General features: G+C 55.9%; 2 protein-coding genes across 4 annotated transcripts; one reads left to right on the top strand and one right to left on the bottom strand.

Moving 5' to 3' along the window:
* The first annotated feature begins 529 nt into the window (after positions 1-529).
* Positions 530-6040, top strand: PODNL1 (podocan like 1). The gene is made up of 9 exons (XM_055566556.1): positions 530-668; positions 807-1034; positions 1754-1847; positions 2348-2457; positions 3000-3156; positions 3409-3524; positions 4179-4836; positions 5416-5564; positions 5684-6040. The coding sequence occupies exons 2-9, from the start codon at positions 871-873 to the stop codon at positions 5832-5834; spliced, it is 1599 nt and encodes a 532-aa protein (XP_055422531.1). The 5' UTR covers positions 530-668; positions 807-870; the 3' UTR covers positions 5835-6040.
* Positions 6041-6688: 648 nt separating this feature from the next.
* On the bottom strand, positions 6689-24609 carry CC2D1A (coiled-coil and C2 domain containing 1A). 3 transcript variants are annotated; one of them, XM_055543135.1, is made up of 29 exons: positions 24325-24609; positions 22830-22965; positions 21204-21319; positions 21046-21111; positions 20668-20802; positions 20337-20571; positions 15969-16093; positions 15447-15519; positions 15196-15264; positions 14973-15103; positions 14820-14892; positions 13428-13561; positions 12944-13055; positions 12690-12862; positions 11845-11967; positions 11703-11761; positions 11494-11610; positions 10109-10182; positions 9974-10032; positions 9801-9852; positions 9578-9677; positions 9399-9489; positions 8577-8714; positions 8421-8482; positions 7786-7849; positions 7568-7694; positions 7408-7484; positions 7287-7334; positions 6689-7205 (listed from the first exon to the last, which is right to left on the bottom strand). In XM_055543135.1, exons 1-29 carry the CDS (start codon positions 24382-24384, stop codon positions 7185-7187), a joined length of 2850 nt encoding a protein of 949 aa, XP_055399110.1. In that variant the 5' UTR covers positions 24385-24609; the 3' UTR covers positions 6689-7184. The 3 variants fall into 3 exon arrangements, with proteins under 3 accessions (XP_055399110.1, XP_055399107.1, XP_055399106.1); XM_055543132.1 differs by having other exon boundaries at positions 8421-8485; XM_055543131.1 differs by having other exon boundaries at positions 8421-8500.
* Between the last annotated feature and the right edge of the window lie 52 nt (positions 24610-24661).

The following is a 24661-nucleotide window of genomic DNA, read 5'->3' on the forward strand; positions in this document are numbered from 1 at the left end:
CCACTGAGCACACATCCTTAACCACACGGCTGGTGCCTCAATACTTGTAATTTCCTCTTGGCTGAGGCGGCTGTGGCCATTTGGGTACAGGGGGAGTCTAGCTGCCAGTGAGTCCAGCTGGCAGAGGGGAGGAGGGGCCCAGATGGCAGGCCTGACTGGGAGCGCCCCAGGCTGGTGTCTGGACTGGCAGGCTGAGCCTGGGCCTGCCCTGGCACTTGCTCCCAGCCCCGGCTCCTTGGGGACCCTCCTGTGCCCTGAAGTGTCCTCCACTCTTCTGCCCCCACCCCTACTCCTGCGGTCGGCCCAAATACCAGACAGGGCGAATCTCAGCTTTCCCCCAAGCATTCCTCGCTCCTGTGGCCCGGCCCAGGCTGGCCGAGGTTACGCAAGCAGAGCTGGGGTGGTTGGGGGAGGCGGGTGGGACCAAGGGGATGGGCTGGCCGGTCCTCACCACCCCATCCGGCGCCTGCCCGCCCTCCGCAGGGCGGGGAAAGGGTGGGCCAGCTCCCCTGAGCCCCTGGGGGAACGGGCTGGGGGGGAGGAGGGAGGTTTGTGTGAGATGGGGGGCGGTGGCGGCCACAGCACAACCTCCAGAGGTGACCGCCTGGTTTCCATTAAGGAACCCTGGTCAGCAGTTCGGGCGAGACGGCAGAGCGGGGCTGGCTATGGTAAGGTGGGGCGGGGGTGGGTCTGAGGGTGGGGCCTGCCCGCCTGCTGCACACCCCCCACCAGGCGGGGATGCTTCCGTTGCCATGGTGACCCGGTGCCTAGTCTGGGGACACCCTGACCTGTCCCTCAACTCCCAGCGACTGAGCCTGTTGCTGCTGCTCCTGCTGCTGCCTGGCCCCCAACCCGCCCTTGGCATGGAGGATGACGCCTCCTTCCCCCACCTGGGGGAGAGCTCCCAGCCCCCACCCCGGGCCTGCCCCCCACGCTGCTCCTGCCCCCGGCCTGACACGGTGGACTGCGACGGCCTGGACCTCCGGGTGTTCCCGGACAACATCACCAGGGCTGCTCAGCACCTCTCCCTGCAGGTGGGGCCAGCGTGTGGGTGCAGGGAGGCTCCCAGGGTGGACGGGGGAGCCTGCAGAGTGCCGGGGCTGGGGGTGGAGGGTCCCCGTGCAGGGGTGAGGAGCTGAGCGTGTGGGTCGTGACACAGACGGGAGTTGGTCTTGATGAGCACACAGGGGTCTGTGCAGGAGTCAGGTGAGAGGAGGTGGGGGGCACAGATGCTGAAAGTGGGAGGGGCTAAGGTCAGAGGGGTCAATGTCTGCTGATTACCGGGTTGCTTGAGGTCAAGTGTAACGAGGCATCCGGGGTCAATTGTGGGGGTGGATGGGGCGTTGGGGGTCAGTGTCTTTTTGTTACAGGTTTGTTACAAAGTAATGCCTTTGGGATCAAGTACAGGGTGAAGGTTCAGTGGTAAAGAACCCTCCTGCCAAGCAGGAGATGGGAGTTCAATCCCTGGGTCAGGAAGATCCCCTGGAGGAGGGCATGGCAACCCATTTCAGTATTCTTGCCTGGAGAAGCCCATGGACAGAGGGACGTGGTGGGCTACAGCCCATGGGGTCAGAAAAAAGTTGGATATGACTGAGCGACTCAACAACAACAAACAACAGGGTGAAAGGGTGTCAGGGCTTTCTGCTTAGGCTGACAGGAAGCTGAGAAGCAGGGCTTGGGGCCATCTGTTGAGGGCCCAGGGTCGCGGGGGTCAGGATGTGAATGTCGCCCCCCACCCCGGCCTGCCCTGCAGAACAACCAGCTCCAGGAGCTCCCCTACAACGAGCTGTCACGTCTCAGTGGGCTGCGGACCCTCAACCTCCACAACAACCTCATCTCCTCTGAGGGTGAGTTGGGGGGACAACGGGAGGAGGCCCCTCCACAGCCCGGTCCCTGCTGCCCTCTCCCTCCCCAGCTGGGTCTGTGGGCAGTTCTGTGGCAGTTCCCAGAACTGCCCTTTGCTGAGCAGGATGGAAACTCAGGGGATGGGGGGCGGGGGCTGTGGCTTTTGAGGACACAGTGGGGGCGGGGCCTGGAGGAGCCTCTGCCAGCCTCCAGGCTGGATGGGAACACAGGCTGCCCCCTGCCCTCGCCACCCGCCAGGAGGGTCCCCTCACTGCCCACCTCACGCACAGGCCTGCCCGACGAGGCCTTCGAGTCACTCACACAGCTGCAGCACATCTATGTGGCCCACAACAAGGTCAGCACCCCGCCGCGCCCCACCCCCCCACCCCCCCCCCGCCCCAGGCAGGGCCCAGCAAGGGCGCAGCCAGCTGGGAGGTGCGGGGCAGGCGGGGAGGGGCAGGACGGTCATGCCACCGGGACCACTGCTGCTGCGCTCCCGCAGCTCTCTGTGGCCCCCCAGTTTCTGCCCCGCTCCCTCCGGGTCGCTGATCTGGCTGCCAACGAAGTGACTGAGATCTTCCCGCTCACGTTTGGGGAGAAGCCGGCGCTCAGGTATAGCCCCTGGCCCAGCCCAGGCCCCGCCGGGTCTTGTGTAGGCCTGGGGTCATTCTGCACCCTGGGTTCTAACCAGGGTCATGAGCCAACCCTGGGAGGCTCTGGGTGGCGGGGGAGACAGGGCCCCGGATGCTCTGTCTGGAGAATTTCAGACTGGAGGAGGGTGCACACACACTCACACATACACTCCACACACACAGTCACATACATACACCCACACATTCACACAGGCATTCACACACACACACTCATTCACACACATTCACTCAACCCACCCACCCACTCACACATCATACACTCAACACACTCACACACTCACACATTCACATACTCACACTCAAACTCACACATACACTCAACACACACAGCTACACCCACCCACCCACACAAATCACACCCACACCACTCCCACACACACTCTGACATGCACACACACACACACACACACACACACAGACTCTGAAGCCTGCCCTGAGCTGGGGCACGGGGTGGCGGGGAGGCCGGAGCTGGGCTGGTGGCAGGAGCCTGGCTCCCCTCAGGTCCGTGTACCTCCACAACAACCAGCTGAGCAACGCCGGCCTGCCCCCTGACGCCTTCCGCGGCTCTGAGGCAGTGGCCACCCTCAGTCTCTCCAGCAACCAACTCAGCTATGTGCCCCCCAGCCTGCCGCCTTCGCTGGAGCGGCTCCACCTACAGGTGCCCCTCTCCGCCCGACCACTCCCACGTCCCCACTCCCCTCGGGGCCCTGCACCTCCGTCCTGGGGGATCCCTTGTCATCCCAGCAGTCAAAAGTGTCTTTGGGTCCTTTCCTCCGGCATGGGTAGCTCACAGGCTCTCTCTGAGCAGCCTTGCTCAAAAGAACACCTTGTCCCTTACTCAGGAGCCCCCTGTGCCTCCCTATTGCCCTCTGCCCTGGACCCTCAGTCTCATTCTCTCCTCCCTTCCCAGAACAACCTCATCTCCAAGGTGCCCCGAGGAGCCCTGAGCCGCCAGACCCACCTCCGTGAGCTTTACCTTCAGCACAACCAGCTGACAGACAGTGGCCTGGATGCTACCACGTTCAGGTGGGGCCTGGAACAGGGGTTTGGGGGGGTGTAGGCTCGTGCTGGCAGTAGGGTCTGAGGACTTAGAATCTGGGAGCCCCAGCCCTCCATTTCACCCTCGCTTATGGCCAATTCAAAGCCTCATTTGGTGTGTGCCTACCATGTACCAGGTGTGGCCAAGCACCTGGCCTCCAACCAGCTGGTGCCTTGGTCTTATTACCCAACATCACAGCTGCCACATGAAGATCTCAGACCCAGAACTCTGACCTAGTCACCCCAGACTTACTTCCTGCCCAGATCTCTCAGCTCGTCACCCCTAAATTGAAATCTCCACCTTACATCTCTCAGGTGTGTGCTTCATGCTCAGTCATGTCTGACTCTTTGCAACCCTGTGGACTATAGCTCACCAGGCTCCTCTGTCCACGGGATCTCCCAGACAAGACTACTAGAGTAGGTTGCCATTTCCTTCTCCAGGGGATCTTCCTGACCCAGAGATTGAACCTCCATCTCCTCCTCCCCTGGCAGGCAGGTTCTTGACCCACTGAGCTACCTGGAAAGCCCAGACACCTCTCAGGACAGCTCCTCAACTGCCCCAGCCCAGCCTGCCCTGCAGTATCCATCAGGGGCCTCCACTCTGGATGCCCAGCCCGACGCCACCTTTCTCTCTCCTGTCAGCAAGCTGCACCGCCTGGAGTACCTGGACCTGTCCCACAACCAGCTGGCTGCGGTGCCCGCTGGCCTGCCCCGCACCCTGGCCGTGCTGCATCTGGGCCGCAATCGCATCCGCTGGGTGGAGGCAGCCCGGCTGGGCGGCCTGCGGGGCCTGCGCTACCTGCTCCTGCAGCACAACCAACTGGGGGCCACGGGGCTGCCAGCCGGAGCGCTGCGGCCACTGCGGGGCCTGCACACACTGCACCTCTACGGCAACAGGCTGCACCGGGTGCCCCAGGCGCTGCCCCGCCGCCTGCGGGCCCTGGTGCTGCCCCACAACCGTGTGGCCGCGCTGGGCGCCCACGACCTGGCCTCCACGCCCCGACTGGCCGAGCTCAACCTGGCCTACAACTGCCTGGCCAGCGCCCGCGTGCACCTCCGGGCCTTCCGCCGGCTGCGGGCCCTGCGCAGCCTCGACCTGGCTGGCAACCAGCTGACCCAGGTGCCCTCCGGCCTGCCCGCTGGCCTGCACACCCTTCGGCTACAGCGCAACCAGCTGAGGACCCTCGAGCCGGAGCCGCTGGCTGGCCTGCACCAGCTTCAGGAACTCAGTCTGGCACATAACCGACTGCGTGTGGGTGGCATTGGGCCTGGCACCTGGCATGAGCTGCAAGCCCTGCAGGTCAGGGGCAGGCTAGTTGGCCATACTATCCACAGGCAGCTCCTTCACCCCTGTCTGCTTGCCCAGCTCCTCCCCTGGAAAGCCTTGAAATGCTAGAGAGCCCCCACTGTATGTAGGCTAGCCCTGGGATGCCACTCCCTCCTCCAGGAGATCTTCCTGACCCAGGGATGGAACCCGGGTCTCCTGCACTGCAGGCAGATTCTTACCGTCTGAGCCACTGGGGAAGAATGGGGTTGGCCCCAAAGTTCATTAAGCTTTTCCGGAAGATGTTATGGCAAAACCCGAAAGAACTTTTGGGTCAACCCAATACTGTCTTTGTGAGTCATCAGCTGCATCAGTGGCTCCCATGGCAGGGACCCTATCTGGGTCCCCATCACCTAGAATGAGGCCTGCCCCAGAAGGGACTGTTTACCTCTGTGGAGGGCAGGACTTGGCAGCCATGAAGTAGGTGGGGGGAGGGGGCAGAAGAACCAGGTTGGGTATACAGGAGGGCCTGGGAGGGGAGCAGGTTGGGGCTTGGCTGAACAGGTGGCCCAGGGCCTGGGGCCACCACGGCGCCATCTCTGCTTGCCTGCCCAGGTGCTGGACCTCAGCCACAATGAGCTGTCCTTCGTGCCCCCTGACCTACCCGAGGCCCTGGAGGAGCTGCACCTGCAGGGCAACCGCATCGGCCACGTGGGCCCTGAAGCCTTTCTCAGCACACCACGCCTGCGTGCCCTCTTCCTCAGGTACCCTGTGGGTGGCCGGGTTAGGCAACTCCAGGTAGACAGGGCAGGGCTGTGGGCTATGAGAGGGCCCAGGTGGGCCTCTCCCCGGAACATGCCCTCACACCCATCTTTCGGTCCAGGGCCAACAGGCTTCACATGACCAGCATTGCACCCGAGGCCTTCCTGGGCCTCCTGCACCTACGCGTAGTGGACACGACGGGGAACCCCGAGCCAGTCTTGGTCCGCCTGCCGCCCACAGCCCCACGTCAGCCACGGGCAGCAGGCCCCTGAGCCTAGAGGAGCCCAGTAGAGACTAAGGAGACAGTGCCCACCTGGGGCCTTGACCTGGCTCTCCTGGGCCTGGAGGGCTGGGCCTGCCCATCCTGTGCTGGCGGGGATACTGGGACGGGCCACCACCCAGACACCCAGGGAGCCCAGGAGACTGGAGCAGCCACGCGCACACTGGGCGTACAGGCAACCCGGGCCCTGCTGGACGCTCCCCCACTGCCTGTGCAGATGGAGACAACAACAATAAAGCCTAGCCCCAGCCTTCCCTGGTGGTCCAGTGGTCAAGATTCCACGCTTCCACTGCAGGAGGTGTGGGTTCAATGCCTGGTTGGGGAACTAAGATCCTGCATGCCTTGCAGCGTGACCAAAAAACAAACAGAAAAACACCCCTAGCCCTTTCAAGTGCTCACTGCAGACCAGGTGCCCTTCTGCTTGTGGCAGGGGCTCTCATCGTGCTGTATCCAGCAGCGGAAGCTGAAGCTCTGGGATGCTAAGTGCGTCCGGCAGTCTAGTCCAGGTCCTGGGGCCCACGAGTGGCAGGGCTGCCTTGCAAGGCCCTGAGACGCATGTGGGTCACCAAGCACCACCACATATGACCTGACCTTGTGTGTAAACCCAGATACGCCCAAGGCCACCAGCTGGAGAGACACACGCAGATGCCCTCAGGTGCACTACAGACCCCAAGGACACACGCATGGGCCTTCACACACATCCCTGCAGAGTGTGTGCACAGCCCATGTCCTTCATGGGCACGCTCCCTGCCAGCCTGCTCCTCTCGCAGGCACCTCTTCATCAGCCCCCTGGGGTGGGGCAGCCCGGCCCAGGCACGGCGGGCAGGAACAAGAAACAAGGGCAGGACAGAGTGAGCCAGGTGCGGCCCTGGCTGTTTATTCCATGTGTCTGCCCTGGGGGCCCAGCTGGGCCAGAGCAACCCTCTGGGGAGCCTGGCTGACCCTGGCTCGCCTCAGCGGCTTCTTTGGGGTGTGGGTGGGCATCAGGGTTAAGGCTGGGGAGGGACAGGAAGTAAAGTGCTTGCAAGGGCCCTGGGGGCTTGGTCCCAGCCACCCTCCCGCTTTGGAGGCCGGCAAGGGGCTGTGCACCCCTGGGCTGTGCAAACGGACTTTCTGGGGCCCACCCAGCTGGGCCTGGGTGAGGGGCACACACAGGCTGGCAGACCCTGCCGACGCCCCCTGCCGGGGGAGGCTCCAGCTAGGCCAGGTGAGCCCAGTGGGGGATGTGTCCATCCAGAGTTGACTGTCCACTGATTGTCTGCTTGTCTGGTCTGAGGTTGTGGCAGTATTGGGGCCTCAGGCCCGCTCCCAGCTCTCCGGGGGCCACCTGTCCCTTTGCCCCTCACCGGCGGAGACGCTGCAGCTGCGGGGAGAAGCGGCCTGGGTCAGGATGGGGGACACGACCACACTTGCCCACCTGGGTCTCAATGCCTAAGCTGCTCACCTCACTCTCGACCAGGTTCCGTCTATACAGTGCCTCCTTGGCGGCCTCCTAGAGGGTGAAGAAGGAGTCAGCAGGCAGCCCCTGGTGGCCCTGGCCATGCCCCCACGCCTGCCCGGCTCACCCTGCTGCCATCATTGCCCAGACGCCGGGCGGCCTCCGTGTAGAACTGTAGCTGGCGCTCCAGCTGGGCCATGTACTCTGAGGGATGGAGGTGGCGAGGGGCATCAGGATGGGGCCTGTGGCCCCCACCCCTCCTCCGACACCCATCCCTGAGCTCCTACCCCGCCGCATGCCCGGGCCTCCCTGCTCCAGCTGCGCCCGCTGCCACTGGCTGCGCTGCATGATGTCCTGGTACTGCTGCGCCACCTCGGGGGGCACCGGCCGCCGCGCCTGCCTGAGGGCCAGGATCTGAGGTGGGGGGAGAGGATGCAGAGGGAGCTGTGAGGGACCTGCGGACCCCCCAGTCCTGCCCCACTGAGCCTCGCAGGGCGGTACCCACCTTCCGCTCCAGACGCTCTTGGTCGAAGGCCAGCACACTGAGACTATGCAGGGGCCGTGCTGATCTATGGGGTTGGGGATGGGTGAGGGGCTGCAGGGAACTCCCATTCCCAGCCCTGTTAATTCAACAAACATACTGGGCCCCGGGGAACAGTGGGAATCAAGCCAGGCCCACCCCTGTGTTGCTGAATCCACAACCTGACAGGGACAAGGGGTGTACACCCAGGCAACTGTGATGCCAGGTATCAGGGAGGGCTTCCTGGAGGAGGTGACAGCCAAGCTGGGAATCAAAGGAGTCAGAGTTGGGCAGAGGAGAAAGGAGCAAGTGTGGTGATAGGGGTGCTCAGGGTATTATAACACAGAGTAGCCAAGAGGCTCCTGAAAACTAAATGTAGCCATGAACCAACAGGAAGAAGTGGGGGAAAAAAGGCTGGATTATTGACAATAGTCTGATCACAAAAGGTCTTAAAGATCAAGCTGAGGAGTTTAAACTAGATGCTCTAGGAGAAGAGGAGCCAGGAAAGGTTTTGAAGCAGGAGAGAGACATGCTTTAATTTGTGCTTGATGATAAGTTGTCCAGGAGAGGCTGAGATAAGAGGGGCATTCTCTCCAGCACAACTGGGCCCAGTCACCTACCTGTTCCCTGGCTCCCTCGTAGGAGCAGGTATGGGAGGAGCCTTCCCTTTGGGCCCAGCAACCTGCTTCAGAGGACAGAACTAGTCTTGTGAGTCTCGGCCACCTTGACACAAGCCCCCCCTTCCCCCCAGGGCTGCTGGTGGGCAGGGGTCTCACTGTGGGCATGGATGCTGGCACGGGGTCGATGACCAGCCACCTCTCAGTCGTGGTCTCCAACTGCTGGGCTGTCAGTGGCTCGCGAATCCGAACCATCACCTCCAGCCGCCCCCCTGTGGGCCTGCGACCATCCAGGACCTGGGGGGAGTGAGGGGAGGCTGTTAAGAAGCAGGCAGTGGGGATTCCCTGGTGGATCAGTGGTAAAGAATCCACCTGCCAATGCAGGAGACGTGGGTTCGATCCCTGGTGTGGGAAGATCCCACATGCTGCTGAGCAACTGAGCCCATGTGCCACAACTATAGAGCCTGTGCTCTAGAGCCCGGGAGCTGCAATTACTGAGCCCCTGTGCCGAAACCACCGAAGCCTGTGGGCCCTAGAGCCCGTGCTCACAACAAAAGAAGCTACCACAACGGGAAACCTGCGTACCACAGCTAGAGAGTCGCCCCCGTTTGCCACAACTAGAGGAAAGCCTCCGCAGCAACGAAGACCCAGCACAGCCAAAATAAATAAATAAAATTACCAAAATAAAGAAATAAATAAAAGCAGCAGCAGGCTGTGGCTGGAGGCTCAGGGCTGGGCTCCAGGACAACCAGGGAAATTTCCAAAATATGAGCCCCTGGGTATGGCTGAGGCACCAGCTGCTCTTAATGGAGCAGGGTGCAGAGGGTACTTGGGGCTGGGTAGTGGGGAAGCCTGCTATTTCCAGGGAGGGGCTGTGCCTGCAGAGAGGACCTTTGGGAGGCTCAGGGCAGGGAGCATCTGGTTGATGTTCGTGAGTGGCATGGCTATACCCAAGTGTTCAGACCAATGTCCACCTCTCACCTCAAGGACCTCTCGGATCTCACATGCCGTCTCCAGGGCATCCAGTTTCAGCTGGGCTGTGCCCAGGACCCGGTCGGTCTTAAAGAGCCCCCTGTGTGTGTGAGAGGGGACAGGATGGTTGGCCCCGGGCAGCTCCCCCTCCTCTGGAGGCCCAGACAGCACCTGTGGCCCCAGCTCACCCCTTGTGGACCACTTCGAACTTGATGCCTTTGGTCTGGATGGCCCTTCGGAAGCCACGGTGGCTGCGGTTGATGCAAAGCTTGAACTGCTCCTTGAACTCTGCCAGGGGAAGGAGGGAGAGAGGAGGGGAAGGAGGGAGAGAGGAGGGGCAGGGTCAGCTTATGGTCTCATGGGCTTTCTGCGGGGAGGGGAGGCAGGGGGCTGCTTCCTGCCAGGGCTCACCAGGGGAGTCTGTGTTTTTGATCACGCTGGTCTTGTCTTTCTGAGCTTCTTCCTGTGACCAGACAGGAGGTGAAAAAGCTCAGGGGCTGGGGCCTGCCCTTGAACCCCTTCTGGACCCACACCCTCCAGGCCTGAGGGGGCTGGAGCCCATCCCCCCTCAGCTCCCCATGTACCACGTTGGGATAGGGGAAGTCGAACCGAACAAAGACATCCAGGTCACCAGGAGACAGCCCTGCGGGAAGACAAGGGTCAGAGTTGGGCAGACGGGTGGACCCCACAGCCCTGCCCCTTGCCTGGTGCCCCCTCACCTGGTGGTGTGGGCAAGCTGATGCCCTTCACGATGAATAGGAGCATGTCGTTGCTGCTGAGGTCAGGGAAGATCCTTCCGGGAGGGAGGGTGGGAGACAGGCACTCAGTGCCACTGCCCTGCCCGCCTTCTCGGCCCTTCCCCCAGTCTCTTGAGGGTGTCTCAGGTCCTAGGCTTGAGTTTTAGAACCAGACAGACCTGCCACTGGCTACTTGTTTAGTCTTTTCATAAATATGCACATATTTATTTGGAACCAGCTCTGCACCAGTCAGTGGCCTCACCTCTGTGGGACCTCTTCCCTGGCATAAGATTTCTGGAACCTTCTAGAATTTTCTGGAATCTTCTAGAATTCACCAAGTGCCCTAGCTGCTGTGGGACCTTCTCTTTCTCTGACAAGATTTTTTGAGCATCTACTATATGCCAGCCAGTGTCCTCACTGCTGAAAATACAGAGGTAAATGAGGCAGACCATGCCTGTGTTCAGGGAGCCCTGGCTAGCTGAGTGAATAGATGACCCCTGAATATATAAACAAACAAAACAAAAACAACTCTGCAGAGGATTAAAACATGGGAGTGTGCTTGGGAGGTGCTGCTCTAGACAGAGCCATCAAGGAGGGCTTCTCAGGAGAAGTAACATCATAGGTGACTCTGAATGTCAAGAAGAGGCTGCTACAGGGACTTCCCTAACAGTCCAGTGGTTAAGACTTCGAGTTTCCACTGCAGGGGGCATGGGCTTGATCCCTGGTCACGGAATTAGGATTCTACAGGCCATGCAGCGCAGCCAAAAAAAACTTTTAAAGAAGAAAAAGAAGAGGCTGCTACATGGTAATCTGCTTAAGAGGGTCTAAGCAGAGGAGACAGCCGATGCAAAGGTCCTGAGTGGGAACACGGCTGATGTGTCTGATTGACCAAAAAGAAGTCTGTGTGGCTGGGGGTGAGAGAAGTGGGGTCAGTGAGAGGAGATGAGCGGGTGACAGGAAGCCAGGCTCTGGAGATGTGGGGGAGCCAGGGTGAGGGGTGCAGGTTATCCTAAGTGGTGATGTTAGGTTACCCCAGTGGCCACCCCTAACCTCGTGTACAAGTGGGAAAAATGATCCCGACTCCCTGGAGTGTGAGATGATGCAACAGGAGCAGGACCCACCTCACCACTCCATGAGCTTGCCCAGGCCTTTGCATTCACTAGACTGTCCCCATTTCCAAACGTGTCACTGTCAACACTCCACTGCCATCCTTTACTTACAAGCACGTCTGCCTCAGGACACTTGCACATGCTCTGCTCCCACCAGACCACCCAAACTCTCCTCCAGAAGCAAGTCCTCTGCTGGCTTCTGGGCAGTGTGAACCCCTCTCTCCAAAAGGGCCAGTGGCAGGGTATAGGGGGCCTTACTTGATGACGCTGAAGGTTCTCTGTTCAAAGCGAGCAGTGGGCGTGGGGAGACCCCGGGCAAAGGCCTGCTTCAGAATCTCCATGCTCCGCTTACAGTCCTCCGCCAGCTTCTCAAATCTGCCAGCAAGAGGGCTCTGCTCAGGTCCCTGGTCCCAGGGGCAGGCTGCGGGGTGCAGAAGTTGGTGGGGCATGGGGGCTGGGCTTCTTACTTGCTGGTTTCAGCGATGTTGCCTAGCTGAGTAAACTGGTTAGAGTGGTTCAGGCACATCTAGGGGAGCAGAAGAGAGTGAGGGGAAGGTTGGAGGGGCACCGTGTGCCTGGTGATGACCTGGGCAGGGAAGCCCCCTTCACCTCGTGCTGCTGCCTTATGAGCTTGGTGAGTTCGCCGTAGCGTCGGGCAGACTCCTGAGACAGACCTGGGCCAGGACGCTGGACCAGGGCAAAGTCATCCTTGTTGACGGGGGCAGGCGGCACCTGGGGAGGACGAGGCTTGTGAGGGAGGGGCCTGCTGGACAACCATGAGCAGACCCTCCCAGGGCTCTGTGGAAACATCACACCTCCTTCAAGAGGCCTTCCCTGACTACAGCTTCATCCGCAGGCCCTGTTCTTCTTTCCCAAGGAGAAAAGTAATTCTCAAAGAGAAGTGGATGGTCTGTCCCACATGGCACAATTTGTTACCCTGATGTCCAACTCCTCTTCTCTAGTAATGGAGTTCTGGCTGGACACACAGCAGCCCAGCAAGAGACTACATGTCCCAGCCTCCCCTGCAGCTAAGTGTGGCCACATGACTCAATTCTGGCCAATGGGAGGCAAGTAGAAGTGATGGTAACTCCACATCACTGCCCCATAGCCTGGATACAGATAAGGCATCACTTATCTGGTCAAAGGTCAATCCACTTTGACCACAAGGACAAGAATGACCTCCTAGGGTGTCACAGAGTAGCAAGATGTAAAGAATCTGGGCCCTGAAGGGCTTTTTTAGAGGTCTCTTTTAGAGACCAGAATGCCCTAAGTGTTACATACAGGAAACATAAATGTCTGTCTTATTTCAGCCACTGTCTTGGGCCGGGAAGAGGAGTTTGTTACAGCAGTTTAACCTGGACCCTGATGAATACATTCTAAGTCATGTGACTGCTAAGTGGCAGAAGTCCGAAGGGTGAGTGCCTGGGAAGGTCCAGAAGGCCCAGAGGGTTCACCTTGGTGATGTCCACAGGCAGCCCGTTGCGTGAGGCCTCCAGCATGGGCTCCAGCCCCTTGGCCTGGCGCAGGTGCATCTTTGCGCCCTCCACGTCATTCTTCTGCTTGGCTCGCAGCGCAGCCTGCAGGAGCTGCTTCTTGCGGCCCTCCAGGAAGGCCAGCTGCTGCTGGGCTGTGGGTACAGGGGTGTCTGCGGGTGCTGCCCCACCCACAGCCAGGCAATTGCTGCCCAGGTGGGGAGGGCCGTACCTACCTCTGGTGGATGTGCCTTTGGGGGCTGCTTTGGCTATGGGGGCAGATCCTGATGGGGGTGCCTTTGAAGGTGGGGCTTTGGGCTGGGCTGTTGGGGCTGCAGGGCTGCTGAGCTGCAGAGGGATGGAGAGCAAGTCAGAGCTTTCCCAGCACCTGTGATGAGTCTGCTGCCCACAGGGTCGAGGCCTGACAGCGACAACACTGACCACCTCAGTTTCTATTTCCTCAGCACTGAACACAACATGTGATCTTGTTCACACTAACCCTTGGCAACAGCCCCAGGAGGTAGGGACTAGTACTGTGCTCACTGTACAGAGGAGCCCGAAGTTCAGAGGGCAAGATGACTTGCCCATGGCCTCATGGCCAGGAAGTAGCAGGCCCGGATATGCAGCCGGTTTTTCCTGGCTCATGGCCAGGACTACTGGGGCTTTGCTTTGCTGCCATGCCACTCCCCTGCCTCACCCCAAGGCCCTGGCCCTTCACACCTTCTTAGGCTCCTCGTCCTCTTCGTCCTCAGGGCCTTCATCCTGGTTGGCCAGCTTCATGGCGGTCTCCAGGACCCCCACCAGGCTCTGCTGGGTGGGCTCGGTGGCCTCCAGGCCCTGGATCGGGGGGAAGCCTAGGTGGCCAGTTGGGACCCGGTCAGGAGGGTGAGGCCCACACTATAATGGTTGAGACACAGGTTCTTCCCCTGCTAAGGAGCTTCAGGCCTTTGAATCCATGTGGGTTGGCCAGAAAGTCTGTTCTGATTTTTAAACCCTGAACAAACTTTTTGGCCAACACAATACTTTGCGTTTTCTTGGTTCTTTCTTTTTTTTTGTGGAAGGGCGGGGTGGGATGCACCACAAGGCATGTGGGATCTTACTTCCCCAACCAGCGATTGAACCCACGCCCCCTGCAGTGGAAGCACGGAGCCTTAACCACTGGACTGCCAGGGAAGTCCCTGAATCTATTTTGAATGCAAGGAAGGAGCTGCCGCTGGTTTGGTGGAGATGTCAGATCATTCTAACCTCCCTCTTTGCTCTTGGCTCCTCTTGCCTGATCCTGGTTGGGTCTTGACCAGACTCCATCAAGCAAGCACCATGTGAGGTGGCGTGCTGGGCATAAGAGGTGGCCCTGGGCCTGGAGGGACTCCCAGGGGACCAACGTGCAGAACCATAATTGCTCTCGTGGTGGACACACAGGCAACGCTGAGATCCCAGAAGACACCTCCAACCCACTGGCAGGGGTGATGGGAGGCTGGGGATCTCTGTAAAACTGAGAGCTGATGACTAGGAAGGAGTGAGTCAAAGAAGAAATGACCAGGGGCTTCCCTGGTGACTCAGTGGTAAAGAATCCGTCTGCCAAAGCAAAAGACATGGGTTTGATCCCTGATCCGGGAAGATGCGACATGCTGAGAAGAAACTCAGCCCCAGTGCCACAGCGTCTGAGCCTGGGTTCTAGAGTTCAAGCCGCAACTACTGAAGCCCACATGCCTTAGAGTCTGTGCTCTGCAACAGGAGAAGCGACCGCAATGAGGCCTGTGTACCACAACTAAAGAGTAGCCCCTGCTTGCTGCAACTAGAGAAAAGCCTATGCAGCAATAAAGACCCAGCACACTCAAAATTAAATATATAATGTTTTAAAATAAATAAATGACCAGACAGTGGTGGGCTGGTGAACAGAATCTTCAGATAAAAACCTCCTAATTTTTAGTGTTTGCCAATTTCTGTGGTGTAAACATTCCCATGGTAAATGATTTTAAGGTACCCATTGTCTAACAAGCTTGCAGAATTTCTGAAGGTGCAGCCATCAGCTCCCTGGGACTGCAGAGCTGGAGGGAACAGCACCTGCGAAGGCTCAGAGGTTGGTGGAATGGGGCTGGGGGCAGGGCCTACCTGGAGGCACAGGCAGCTCCGCCACGTCCACCGCTCGGCCAGCCTTGTGGGCTCGAATGGCGTCTTGGTATTGCTGCAGGGAACACAGGTGTCAGGGCTTCCTGGGCAAGGTCTCTAGGGGTGGCTGACCCGCCTACTTGGGTCTCCACGCACCTTGACGATGCGCTCATGCATGCGAGCCTTCCGCTGGTCCCCCTTGGTCTTGGCTTGAGCCGCAGCCACGTGGTACCGCTCCATCCGCTGCTCTAGTGCCTCCAGGAGAGTCTTCGGGGGTGGAGGAGCCTCTGGGCCAGACCAGATGGTAGAGTTAAGGGTCTTGGTGAGGGGAGACTGTCTTGCTCCGGCCGGCCCACCCCACAGGGTCCCAGGAGCCTACCTGGCGTGGAGGGCACCACAGCAGGAGTTGGAGGCTGCACAGGTGGTGGCGGGCCCTGGGGCAGCTGGTCTGTGGGTAGAGAGGTCCGGTCCAGTGGGGGGCTTACTTGTGGCTGCCCTTCCCCCGACCAGGCTAGTCTGGCCTGAGGCTGGGGTCCCTGGGGTCCCCCTGACCAAAGGGGTGGCAGCATTAGCAAGAACGTCCTGGAGACCTCCAGCAGTCCTGGAGGATGGGCAGGGTGGGGTCCTCACCAGGTGGAGGGGGCAGGCGCGACAGGTCCACAGGCTCCCCCCGACTCAGGGCCTCCAAGACAGCATCAAAGCTCTGCGAGAAGGAAGATCAGGGGAGGAGGCTGCAGCTGGAGGCTAGGACCCCATGGGGAGCCTCCACGACCTGCCACATGGCAGATGACTCCCCACTCTGTCCCTTCCTTTGCAGCAAGCATCTTTTTAAAATTTTTATTTTTGGCTGTTCTGTGACCAGGGATTGAACCTGCTCCCCTTGCAGTGGAAGTGCAGACTGACCTGATGGTCAGTCTCTGGACCACCATGGAAGTCCCTTTGCGGTATCTTGCTCAAGCCTCCTCCAAACATTTATGCCCATTTCACAGAGAGGGTAAACTGAGGCTTCAGGAGGTGCAGGAAACTATAGTCACGGAGTGACCAAGATTCAAATCTGGGTCTGTCTTGACTCCAGAGCCCCTGTTCTTTGCTATCACACAATGTTAGAAACATCCTGTCCTCTACCTCCAACCCTGACCCCACTGGACGCACCTTGGCCACACGGAAGTGCTTGGCGGCAGCGGCGGTGTCTCCCTGCTGCTTGGCGTGGAGGGCAGCCAGCTTGTACTCGCGCTGGCGGCTCTGCAACTGAGCCAGGGGGCCAGGGCTGCAAGGACCTGCGAGAGGGAACGGCGCACAAACTATTTCTACTTAATTCTCATGACAAAGGCCCACCTTAGAGATTTGAGAACTGAGGCTCAGAGAGGGGATGCTGTTTCCCCAAACTGCACAGCCTGAAGAAGGCATAGTGAAGACTCAACCCTATGACTGTCAATCTCTAGAACCAATGCTATTTTGCCCCCAAGAGAATTCTGGAAAACTTTCTGTACTCTAACACATTTTTAAGTCAACATCTAAAACTTCATTTTGAGTTGAGACAGTGGCAATGGCTGTTGTTCCTAGTGTCTTCAAACACTGACATTTGAGAAAGAAAATCATCACACTACTCTTTTAAATCAAATGTATCCTAACTACCATGGTGATCTGAAACTCACCAATATTTCCCTTTTATTTTTTCAGATTGTGGTAAAATACACACAAGATAAAATTTACCATCTTAACCCTTTATAAGAATACAGTTCAATGGCATTAAGGACATTCACATTGTTGTACAACCATCACCACCGTCCAACCCCAGCACTCTTTCCATCTTTCCCAACTGCAACTCTGTCCTCATTAAACAGTAACTCCCATCCCCCTCCCCCAGCCCCTGGCACCCACTGGTCTACTTTTTGTCTCTGGGAATCTGCCTCCCCTAGGGACCCCCTATAAGTGAAATCATACAGTATTTGTCCTTTTGTGACTGGCTTATTTCACGCAGCATAATGTCTTCAAGGTTCATCCGTGCTGTAGCATGTGTGAGAATTTCCTTCCCTTTTCAGGGTGAATAATATTCCATTATATGGATGGACCACATTTGTTTATCCATTTACAGGCATAAATTAGACAGTGTAGGTCTGGTTCCAGATCACCTCAATAAAGCAAATATTGTAATGAAGCGAGTCACTCAGTTTTTTGGTGTCCCGGTACATATACAAGTTACTATACTACACTGTAGTCTATGAAGCATGCAATAGCATTATGACTAAAAAAAACAATGTACATACTTTAACATAAGAAAATGTCATTGTTCCACAGGGTAACTAAGCCCACGCACTGCAACTACGGAGCCTGAACACCCTACAGCCCTTGCTCTGCAACAAGAGTCGCCACTGCGACGAGAAACCTGCTCACCGCAATGAGAAACCTGCCCACCGCAACTAGGGAAAGCCCGCGTGCAGCAGCAAAGGCAGCCAAAGATAAACAACTCATGAGATTTAAAAAAATGTATTGTTAAAAAATGCTAACTACCACCTGAGCCTTCAGCAAACTGTAGCAGTAAAACCGAAAATCACGGATCACAGATCCCCATAACAAGTATAGTAATAATGAAAACCCTTGGAATCCTTCGAGAATTGCCAAAATGTGACAGACAGACACAAAGTGAGCAAATGCTGTTGGAAAAATGGTGCCAACAGACTTGCTCAGAGTACAGTTATCACAAACTGATTTGTAAAAAAAAAAATCACAGTAATCTGTGAATTGCAATAAAGCAAAGCTGAAGAAATCCAGGTGTGCTTTATCTGTCAACAGAAACTGGACACGTGGAAGCTTCTGGGATCGACCAGGGATTGAACACGTGTCCTCTGCATCGGCCAACGGATTTCCAACCACAGGACCATGAAGTCCTACTTTTTAAATATACGCCAGGGTTCACAACGAGCAATTGGGAACTTCAGATCTTCCCTTATTTACATACACGTTTCCAGCAGAATTGTATCGTAACATGATGCATTTGGGTACTCGAGAGTCTTTAACACCTTATTGTACATTTAAATGTATCTTTCTGCAGTGTATCAGCAAAGTTGGGAAACAGGATTAAATGGCTTTTAAAACACTATATTAGATACAGATTCAAATAATATACCTAATATGTTCTTAGGAGAAGTATTCTTAAATTGAAATCAATAAGTACAATTGTTGGTATTAAAAATAAAATACAATAGATACACCACCCACCACCCAGATATACATCCTAGAAACACCTGGAAAACAGTACAAAGTACCTGTTGTACTTTTTCAGACTGATAACTGGACTCACTGCTTTGTTTTGGTGGACTTGCCTGAGAAGGTGTCCAACTTGAAGCAAAACAACTTGACATTTTTTTTTTATTGAGGTATATTCAACTTACAGTGTGTTAATTTCAGGTGTATAGAAACCTGATTAATTTATGTATATATATAAATAAATATTCTTTCTCAGATTCTTTTCCATTATATATATAAAATATATAAATATATAAATCTACTGTATAGCATAAGTTCCCTGGGCTATACAGTAGATCCTTGGTTTTTTTGGAACTATTTAAGATATAGTAAGATGTATCTGTTAATCCCAAACTCCTAATTTATCTCCCCCTGCCCAATATCTTGACATTTCTTAATGTGGACCATTTTTAAAGTCTTTATTGAACTTGTTACAATATTGCTTCTGTTTTACGTTCTACTTTTTTGGTCCCGAGGTATGTGGGATCTTAGATCCCCGAGCTGAGATTGAACCTGTACCCCCTGCATTGGAAGGCAAAGTCTTAACCATTGGACCGCCAGGGAAGTCCTGTAACACCCTGACATTTCATTGGCTTTATCTCCTGCCACTGAAAGTCCCTCTCAGTGTTAAAATTTTTTTTATTTTGGGGCAGAATTACTCTTGGAATTATATTTTGCACAAAACTGAGCAAAGCTTAACTATATCGAGCTTTTTTGATAAATAATTTTGATATACTAAGAGTAAAACTGTACTGGCGAGGCAGCTCTTGTTGACAAGGTGGGGGCCGGGTCCACCCACTAGCACTTAGCTCCTGTTTCCTTGTTCATTCTTTTCCTACTTTCCTTTTTTGTTTTTAATGTGCAAAGAAACCTGCTTCACATTATCAAATAGATGGGAAGAGACAGAGTCTTACAGATGTCACGTGATTCTCAGGGTCCCTGCGCAGCTATATACAAAAAACCCCATTATGAGAAACTGTTGGTGATTTCAGCTGAGAATCTCAGGTCACGATTTTCAATAGCCATCCTTGAGCTTTACTAAAAACAAAAGCTTAGAAACCAGCTTGGCTGAAGCACTCAGAGACTAGGGGTTCACTTTCTGAACCTCAGGGCAGCATTTGGAGTATCTCCTTTGGTTTGCCCCATTTTCTTAAGGCGGGGGAAGGGGAGGTTAGGGGAAAGAAAACTTCTTGGGAGGTGTGTTCTCCAGCAAGTGAGTTTTAGGAACGATGGACAAGCTGATGGCTTGGGAACTATTCACTTAATACTCTATGGGTGGGGGCCTTCCCTGGTCGTCCGGTGGTCAAGAATCTGCCTGCCAGTGCAGGAGACATGGGGTCGATCCCTGGTCTTGGGAAGATCCCACATGCAATGGAGCAACTATGCCTGTGAGCCACAACGGTGGAGCCTGTGTTTTAGAGTCCTCGAGGCGCAACTACTGAGCCTGTGCACTCAGAGCCCATCCTCTGCAACAAAAGAAGCCACCACAATAAGAAGTCTGTGCACCACAATGAAGAGTAGCCCTCGTCGCAACTACAGAAAGCCCGCGAGCAGCAATGAAGACCCAACGCAGCCATAAATAAATAAAAATAAACAAATCTTAAAAAAAGAAAAAACTCTATGGGGAATTCCCTGGTGGTCCAGTGGTTAGGACTTTGCACTTTCACTGCCGGGACCTGGGTTCAGTCTCTGGTCAGGAAACTAAGATTCTGCAAGCCACCTGGCACACCCAAACCAAAACAAAACCAAAAAACCATAATGCTGTTCAGTTCTAAAAATGAATGGCGTTCTGACACATGCTGCAGCATTCTGCTAAGTGAAGGAAGCCAGACACAGGAGGACAAACACTGGATGATTCTATTTCTGTGAAATATCTATAAGAGGCAAATCCAGAGACAGAAAATAGAACAGAGGTTCCTAGGGACTGGGCAAGGGAGAATGGGGAGTTAATGCTGAATAGGGGAGATGAAAAAGTTTTGGAAACTGATAGAGGTGGTGGTTGCACAATATTGTGAGAGTGACAAATATCACTCAATTGCATGTTGAAAAATAGTTAAATGGCAAATGTTTTGTTAAATATATTTTACAGCTACCACAGACAGAAAACCTCTCCTGTGAGCCTGTGTTTCCCTTGGAAAGTAGGATCTGGGGAGGGAAAGGTGTTAACAAATATCTAAAAATCAGGGCAGGCCCTGTACCTCCCCACCAAAGGGGCAGCCACTAAATGAATACCCCCTCATCAGCCCACATCAGCCAGCCCTGCCTATGGCCTACCTGGGGGTGGCTGGGGCTTAGCTGAGGCCAGAGACGAGGATGGAGCAGCGGAAGGAGGACTCTCTACGACGACCCGGGGATCTGGAGCCAGCGGGTTCAGAGGGGCCGGCTGGGTGGGGGCAGGTGTGTGGCTGGGTGTGGCCACTGGACCCTTCCCCACAGCCACAGGCGGTGGGATGTCCCCTTCGTCGATGGCTTTGCCCTTCCGGACCGAGGCCAGCAGGTTTTCAAGTGTCTGGGAGAAGGTGTGAATGTAGGTTTGGGAGGAGCCTGGAGCTGGGTGCAGGGGGCAGTGGTGAGGACCTGGTCACCCTCTTGTCTGCCCGCTCACCTTAAGCCCCCGGTCGTAGCGCCGCACCTTGGCACTGTCTCCGGCTTGCCTAGCGCTTTCGATCGCGGTCTGGTAGAGGGCCAGCCTCTCCTGCAAGGTGGCCTCCAGCCCTGGGCTGGGGGTTGTGGCCTTTGGCTGCGGGAGGGGCCAGGTGCACAGTCTGGGTGGTGACCCCTTTCTTCCTGGGTTGAGTACCTACTGTATACCAGGTGTGTTGCCCCCTCTAACCCCGAAGGGGCAGAAATCATCACCCATCTCCCAGGGTGGAGAACTGGGGATCAGAGGCACCCCACCACCTGTGCGAGGTTCCGAGGTTGAGAGGGGAGGAGGGAGCCCTTGAGCCCTGGGCTGCACAGACCAGTGTTGTCAGGGGGATACCTGGGCCACAGGAGGGTGGGACTCGGAAGCCTTCTGCTCCTCCCCAAGGACCTCATTCAGTTCCGCCTGCAAGGACACACGGCCGGGGGCCGGTCGTGAGGGACTGCTGGGTGGACACCAATGGGAGGGAAGTCTCCTGCTCCGCCCCGGCTGCTCACCAGCAGGTCATCATCAGCCTCCACGTCCTCCTCGTCTGTTCCCTCCTCTTCATCCTCATCCGGGTCTCTCATGCATAAGCTGGCCATCTTCTCAATGGCTTCCATGGGCAGGGGACCTGGAGGCAACAGGAGGCCCCAGTTGAACCAGGATCCTTCAAGAGTCCCCAGCCTCGTCCCATTCACCCATGGCCGTGAAAATTAGGGTAGCAGGCAGTGATCAGTATGTCTCCCTCTCCTGGGTCTTCCATGGCACCCCACTGTCCTTGGGCCAGCAGGCATGATCCTACTCCCTGTCGATCTCCCTGGCCTCATCTCTTCCTTGACAAGCCTGAGTTGGAACCCCAGATCTGCAACTTTCTTACTGTGGGACCTTGAGCAAGTCACTTCACCTCCCTGGGCCTTAGTATTCCCATCTGTTAGATGGGGACAATACCAGTTTCTCCCTCACCATAGACTGCAGGGACTAAAGGTAAATGCAGCTCTTAGAACAGCACGGTCAGCATTTTGTTGTTCATGTAACTCTTGTTATTCACGGCACCCATGTTCTATAAAGTTGGAATTAGTGAATAATGAACCAACTGGCCCTGAAGGAAATACAGCATTAGGTTCCCATGAGCCTCTGGGCACAACACTGTTGTCAAACAGGCAATATATATCCTTGTTTTATGTGTGTTTCTACTTAAAGACACCTTCTTTAATACATATTGTTGATTCATTAACATGGAACTCAAGGCCAACAGCACTATAACTGATGCCCGAACGAAGCTTATCTACAAGGTACATCCTAGTCTTCTCATGCTAAGGAATAGGAGACAGCACTCTGGCACTACGCTTGGGGACTGTGTGGATCCGCAAAATCAACAAAAAGCACAAACATGAGAAAAGCGTGACATTCAACAGACCAAGAAAAGGACACTATTTGTGCGCTGAGACAAGAAGGCAGAGTGTCACCTCAGCAGGGAACAGGCACACTGGGTGACTCAAACTTTTGGCAGCTCCGTGCATGTCTGTGAATGACTGCAAAAGCGCGACAAGCAACTGATTTGGAGGTTACAAATAAATTCAAACCAATAGATGAATTTACAAATTTGGACTCCGTCGCTAACAAGGATCAACTGCATTAGCTATAAAATGTAAAGGTTCCATGTACCCGAGCTCCAGCACCACTTGACCACTGCAGAGTCCCCTGCCCCCTGCCACCTCTTCCAGGGCCTGTGCACAAACTGTGACTCACCCCCTCCCCCACTCTTCACCTGGCCCTCCCCATTGCAGGTGCCTCCTCCTGGAATCCCAGTCCAGTTCACAGGTCTCCCCCGATCCCAGCCCTGATAACAGAACAATGGGTTGGAAGACATGCCACATCCATTATTGGTGATTATTCCCATTTTACAGACAGGGAAACTGAGCCCCATATAGTTGCTGAAACTCAGCAAGTCACACAGCCAGTTAGTTGCAGAAGTGGGACTTGAATACTCATTTTGGGGCCAGAGCCGATCGCTTAACTCTTCCCCAGAATTAGGCTGCCAGGCGGACAGGGACCCTCTCGGTCTCCATATTCTCATCGCCTCAGTGCCCAGCTCCAAACAGGAGCTCAGAAAATGTTCAGGGGTGTACTGAGAGTCTCACCTTTGCCTTTAAGCTTCTCCAAGGCTTGGGGCTGGCCTCCCACCAAGGCCAAGAACTCAGCCTCCAGTTCCTCATCGTTAACTCCATCTTCGGGGATCATCAGGCCATCTGGGGAGAGGTCAACTAGCAGGCCCAGCTGTGGGAACAATGGGGGTTCAGTCATACCATAGGATGCACCCTGGCCAGCTAGAGGCAGCTATGATGGACCTGGAGTCCCCTGGGAAGGAACCCAGGGCTCCTGGGGAAAGCCAGTCAGCTGGAACAGGCCCCAGAAACAACAGGTGTCCCAAGATGGGCCAAGTCACTCCTCTGGCACATCAACATGAGGCAAAGGGCAGGTAGAGAGAGACCCAACTGCCTGCTCTGAGCCCACACCCATGATGTGTTGCTAGCCAAGTTCAGTGGTGAAATAAGGCCCTACACCCTGCCCCAAAGCAAAGTCACTCTGCACAACTGGGTTTTTCCATTCCAGCATCTTCAGCAAAGGGAGCTGTGCAGGAAGACTGGAGGTGTCAAGAGTAAAAGGAAGCAGAGACAGCGCTGAAGTTGGAAGTAAGGTCTTGGCTGTGTGAAACACCTGTCTTCCTATCCTATCCTTATTAATGACCAACCATGATGTGATAATATTAGGCTGAAGTACACAAATTACCCCCCTTTCTTTGGGTCAAAAATGGCCAAGTATCAGCAATCATACGCGCTCCATCTAATGGTAATGATGATGACACCATTTATTGAGCGCTATGTTCTAGCACCCTCTGTAAACTATCACAGTTGTGAATTAAGAGTGTTGTGAATTTTCACAACTATCCTGTGACATACACTCTTAAGGCCTCCATTGTACAGATGAGAAGACTGAGGCTTAGAGGTGTGAAGCCAAGTATCCAATATGCAGAAGCCCGGAGGGAACTTCAAGTCAGCCAGACTAATACCTGGGCACTAAGTTTTGGCCTGAGCTCCTTCCATCAAAGAAAAATCAAACTGTCCCAGTGCCTAGGAAAAAGGTAATGAGTGAGGGAGACGGGGCCCAACCACAATTCTGTGGGCTCACGGCAGGCAGTCTGGATTTGCCCTTAGCTCTGGCCATGCAGTTGATCCCTATGACCTTGGACAGGTGTCTTCGCCTCTCTGGGCCTCAGTGTCCTCATCTGTACAATGGGGATAAAAAAGTATGACCTGGCCAAGCTGACGCCAGGGTTCCACGAGTGCTCAGTCCAGGAAAGCCATAACTGTCTTTCTTATCCCAGGTTCGAGGCCTTCTCCTCCCGGACTGGAGCTGCTACTGCAACAGGTGGCCCTGAGCCCTGGGCGGGGCGCCAGGAGCTGGGGAGCCCGGGCCAACAGGCTTTACTGTGGGGGTCAAACCTAACCTAGGGGGCGGGGACGTGGGCTCACCTGAGAGTGGAGAGCCGGTTCCCCCGGGGGGTGGGGCCCTCCCTTGAACGTGTGACAAGGGTGGGATGGGATACCTCAGCGGGGCCATGGGATACAGACTCACCTGGCGGGCGGTGGCGGCGCCTCGGCCCGGGGGTCCCGGGGGTCCCTTCCTCTTGTGCATCTTCCAGGCTGGCTACTCGGACCACTGGACCCCTGGCCTGGCCTTGCCCTGCCTCCTCCCCCGGGGCCTATGGCAGCGCACGCGCCCTTCCTGAGTCCCACGCCCCTTGTCGGCGCCCCGAGACCGCCGACCCCACGCCCTCGGCCCCCAGGTGGCTGCCCCACTTCCGCCTTGGCCCTCGGGCGCCGCGGTACCGGAGCTCAGCCACTGGACTTGCCGGGCCCACAACACAGAAACTACAATTCCCGGCAGGCAGTGCGCGAGTGCGCAGGCGCAT

The sequence above is a fragment of the Bubalus kerabau genome, chromosome 1 (assembly GCF_029407905.1).
Source record: "Bubalus kerabau isolate K-KA32 ecotype Philippines breed swamp buffalo chromosome 1, PCC_UOA_SB_1v2, whole genome shotgun sequence".
NCBI lineage: Eukaryota > Metazoa > Chordata > Mammalia > Artiodactyla > Bovidae > Bubalus > Bubalus kerabau.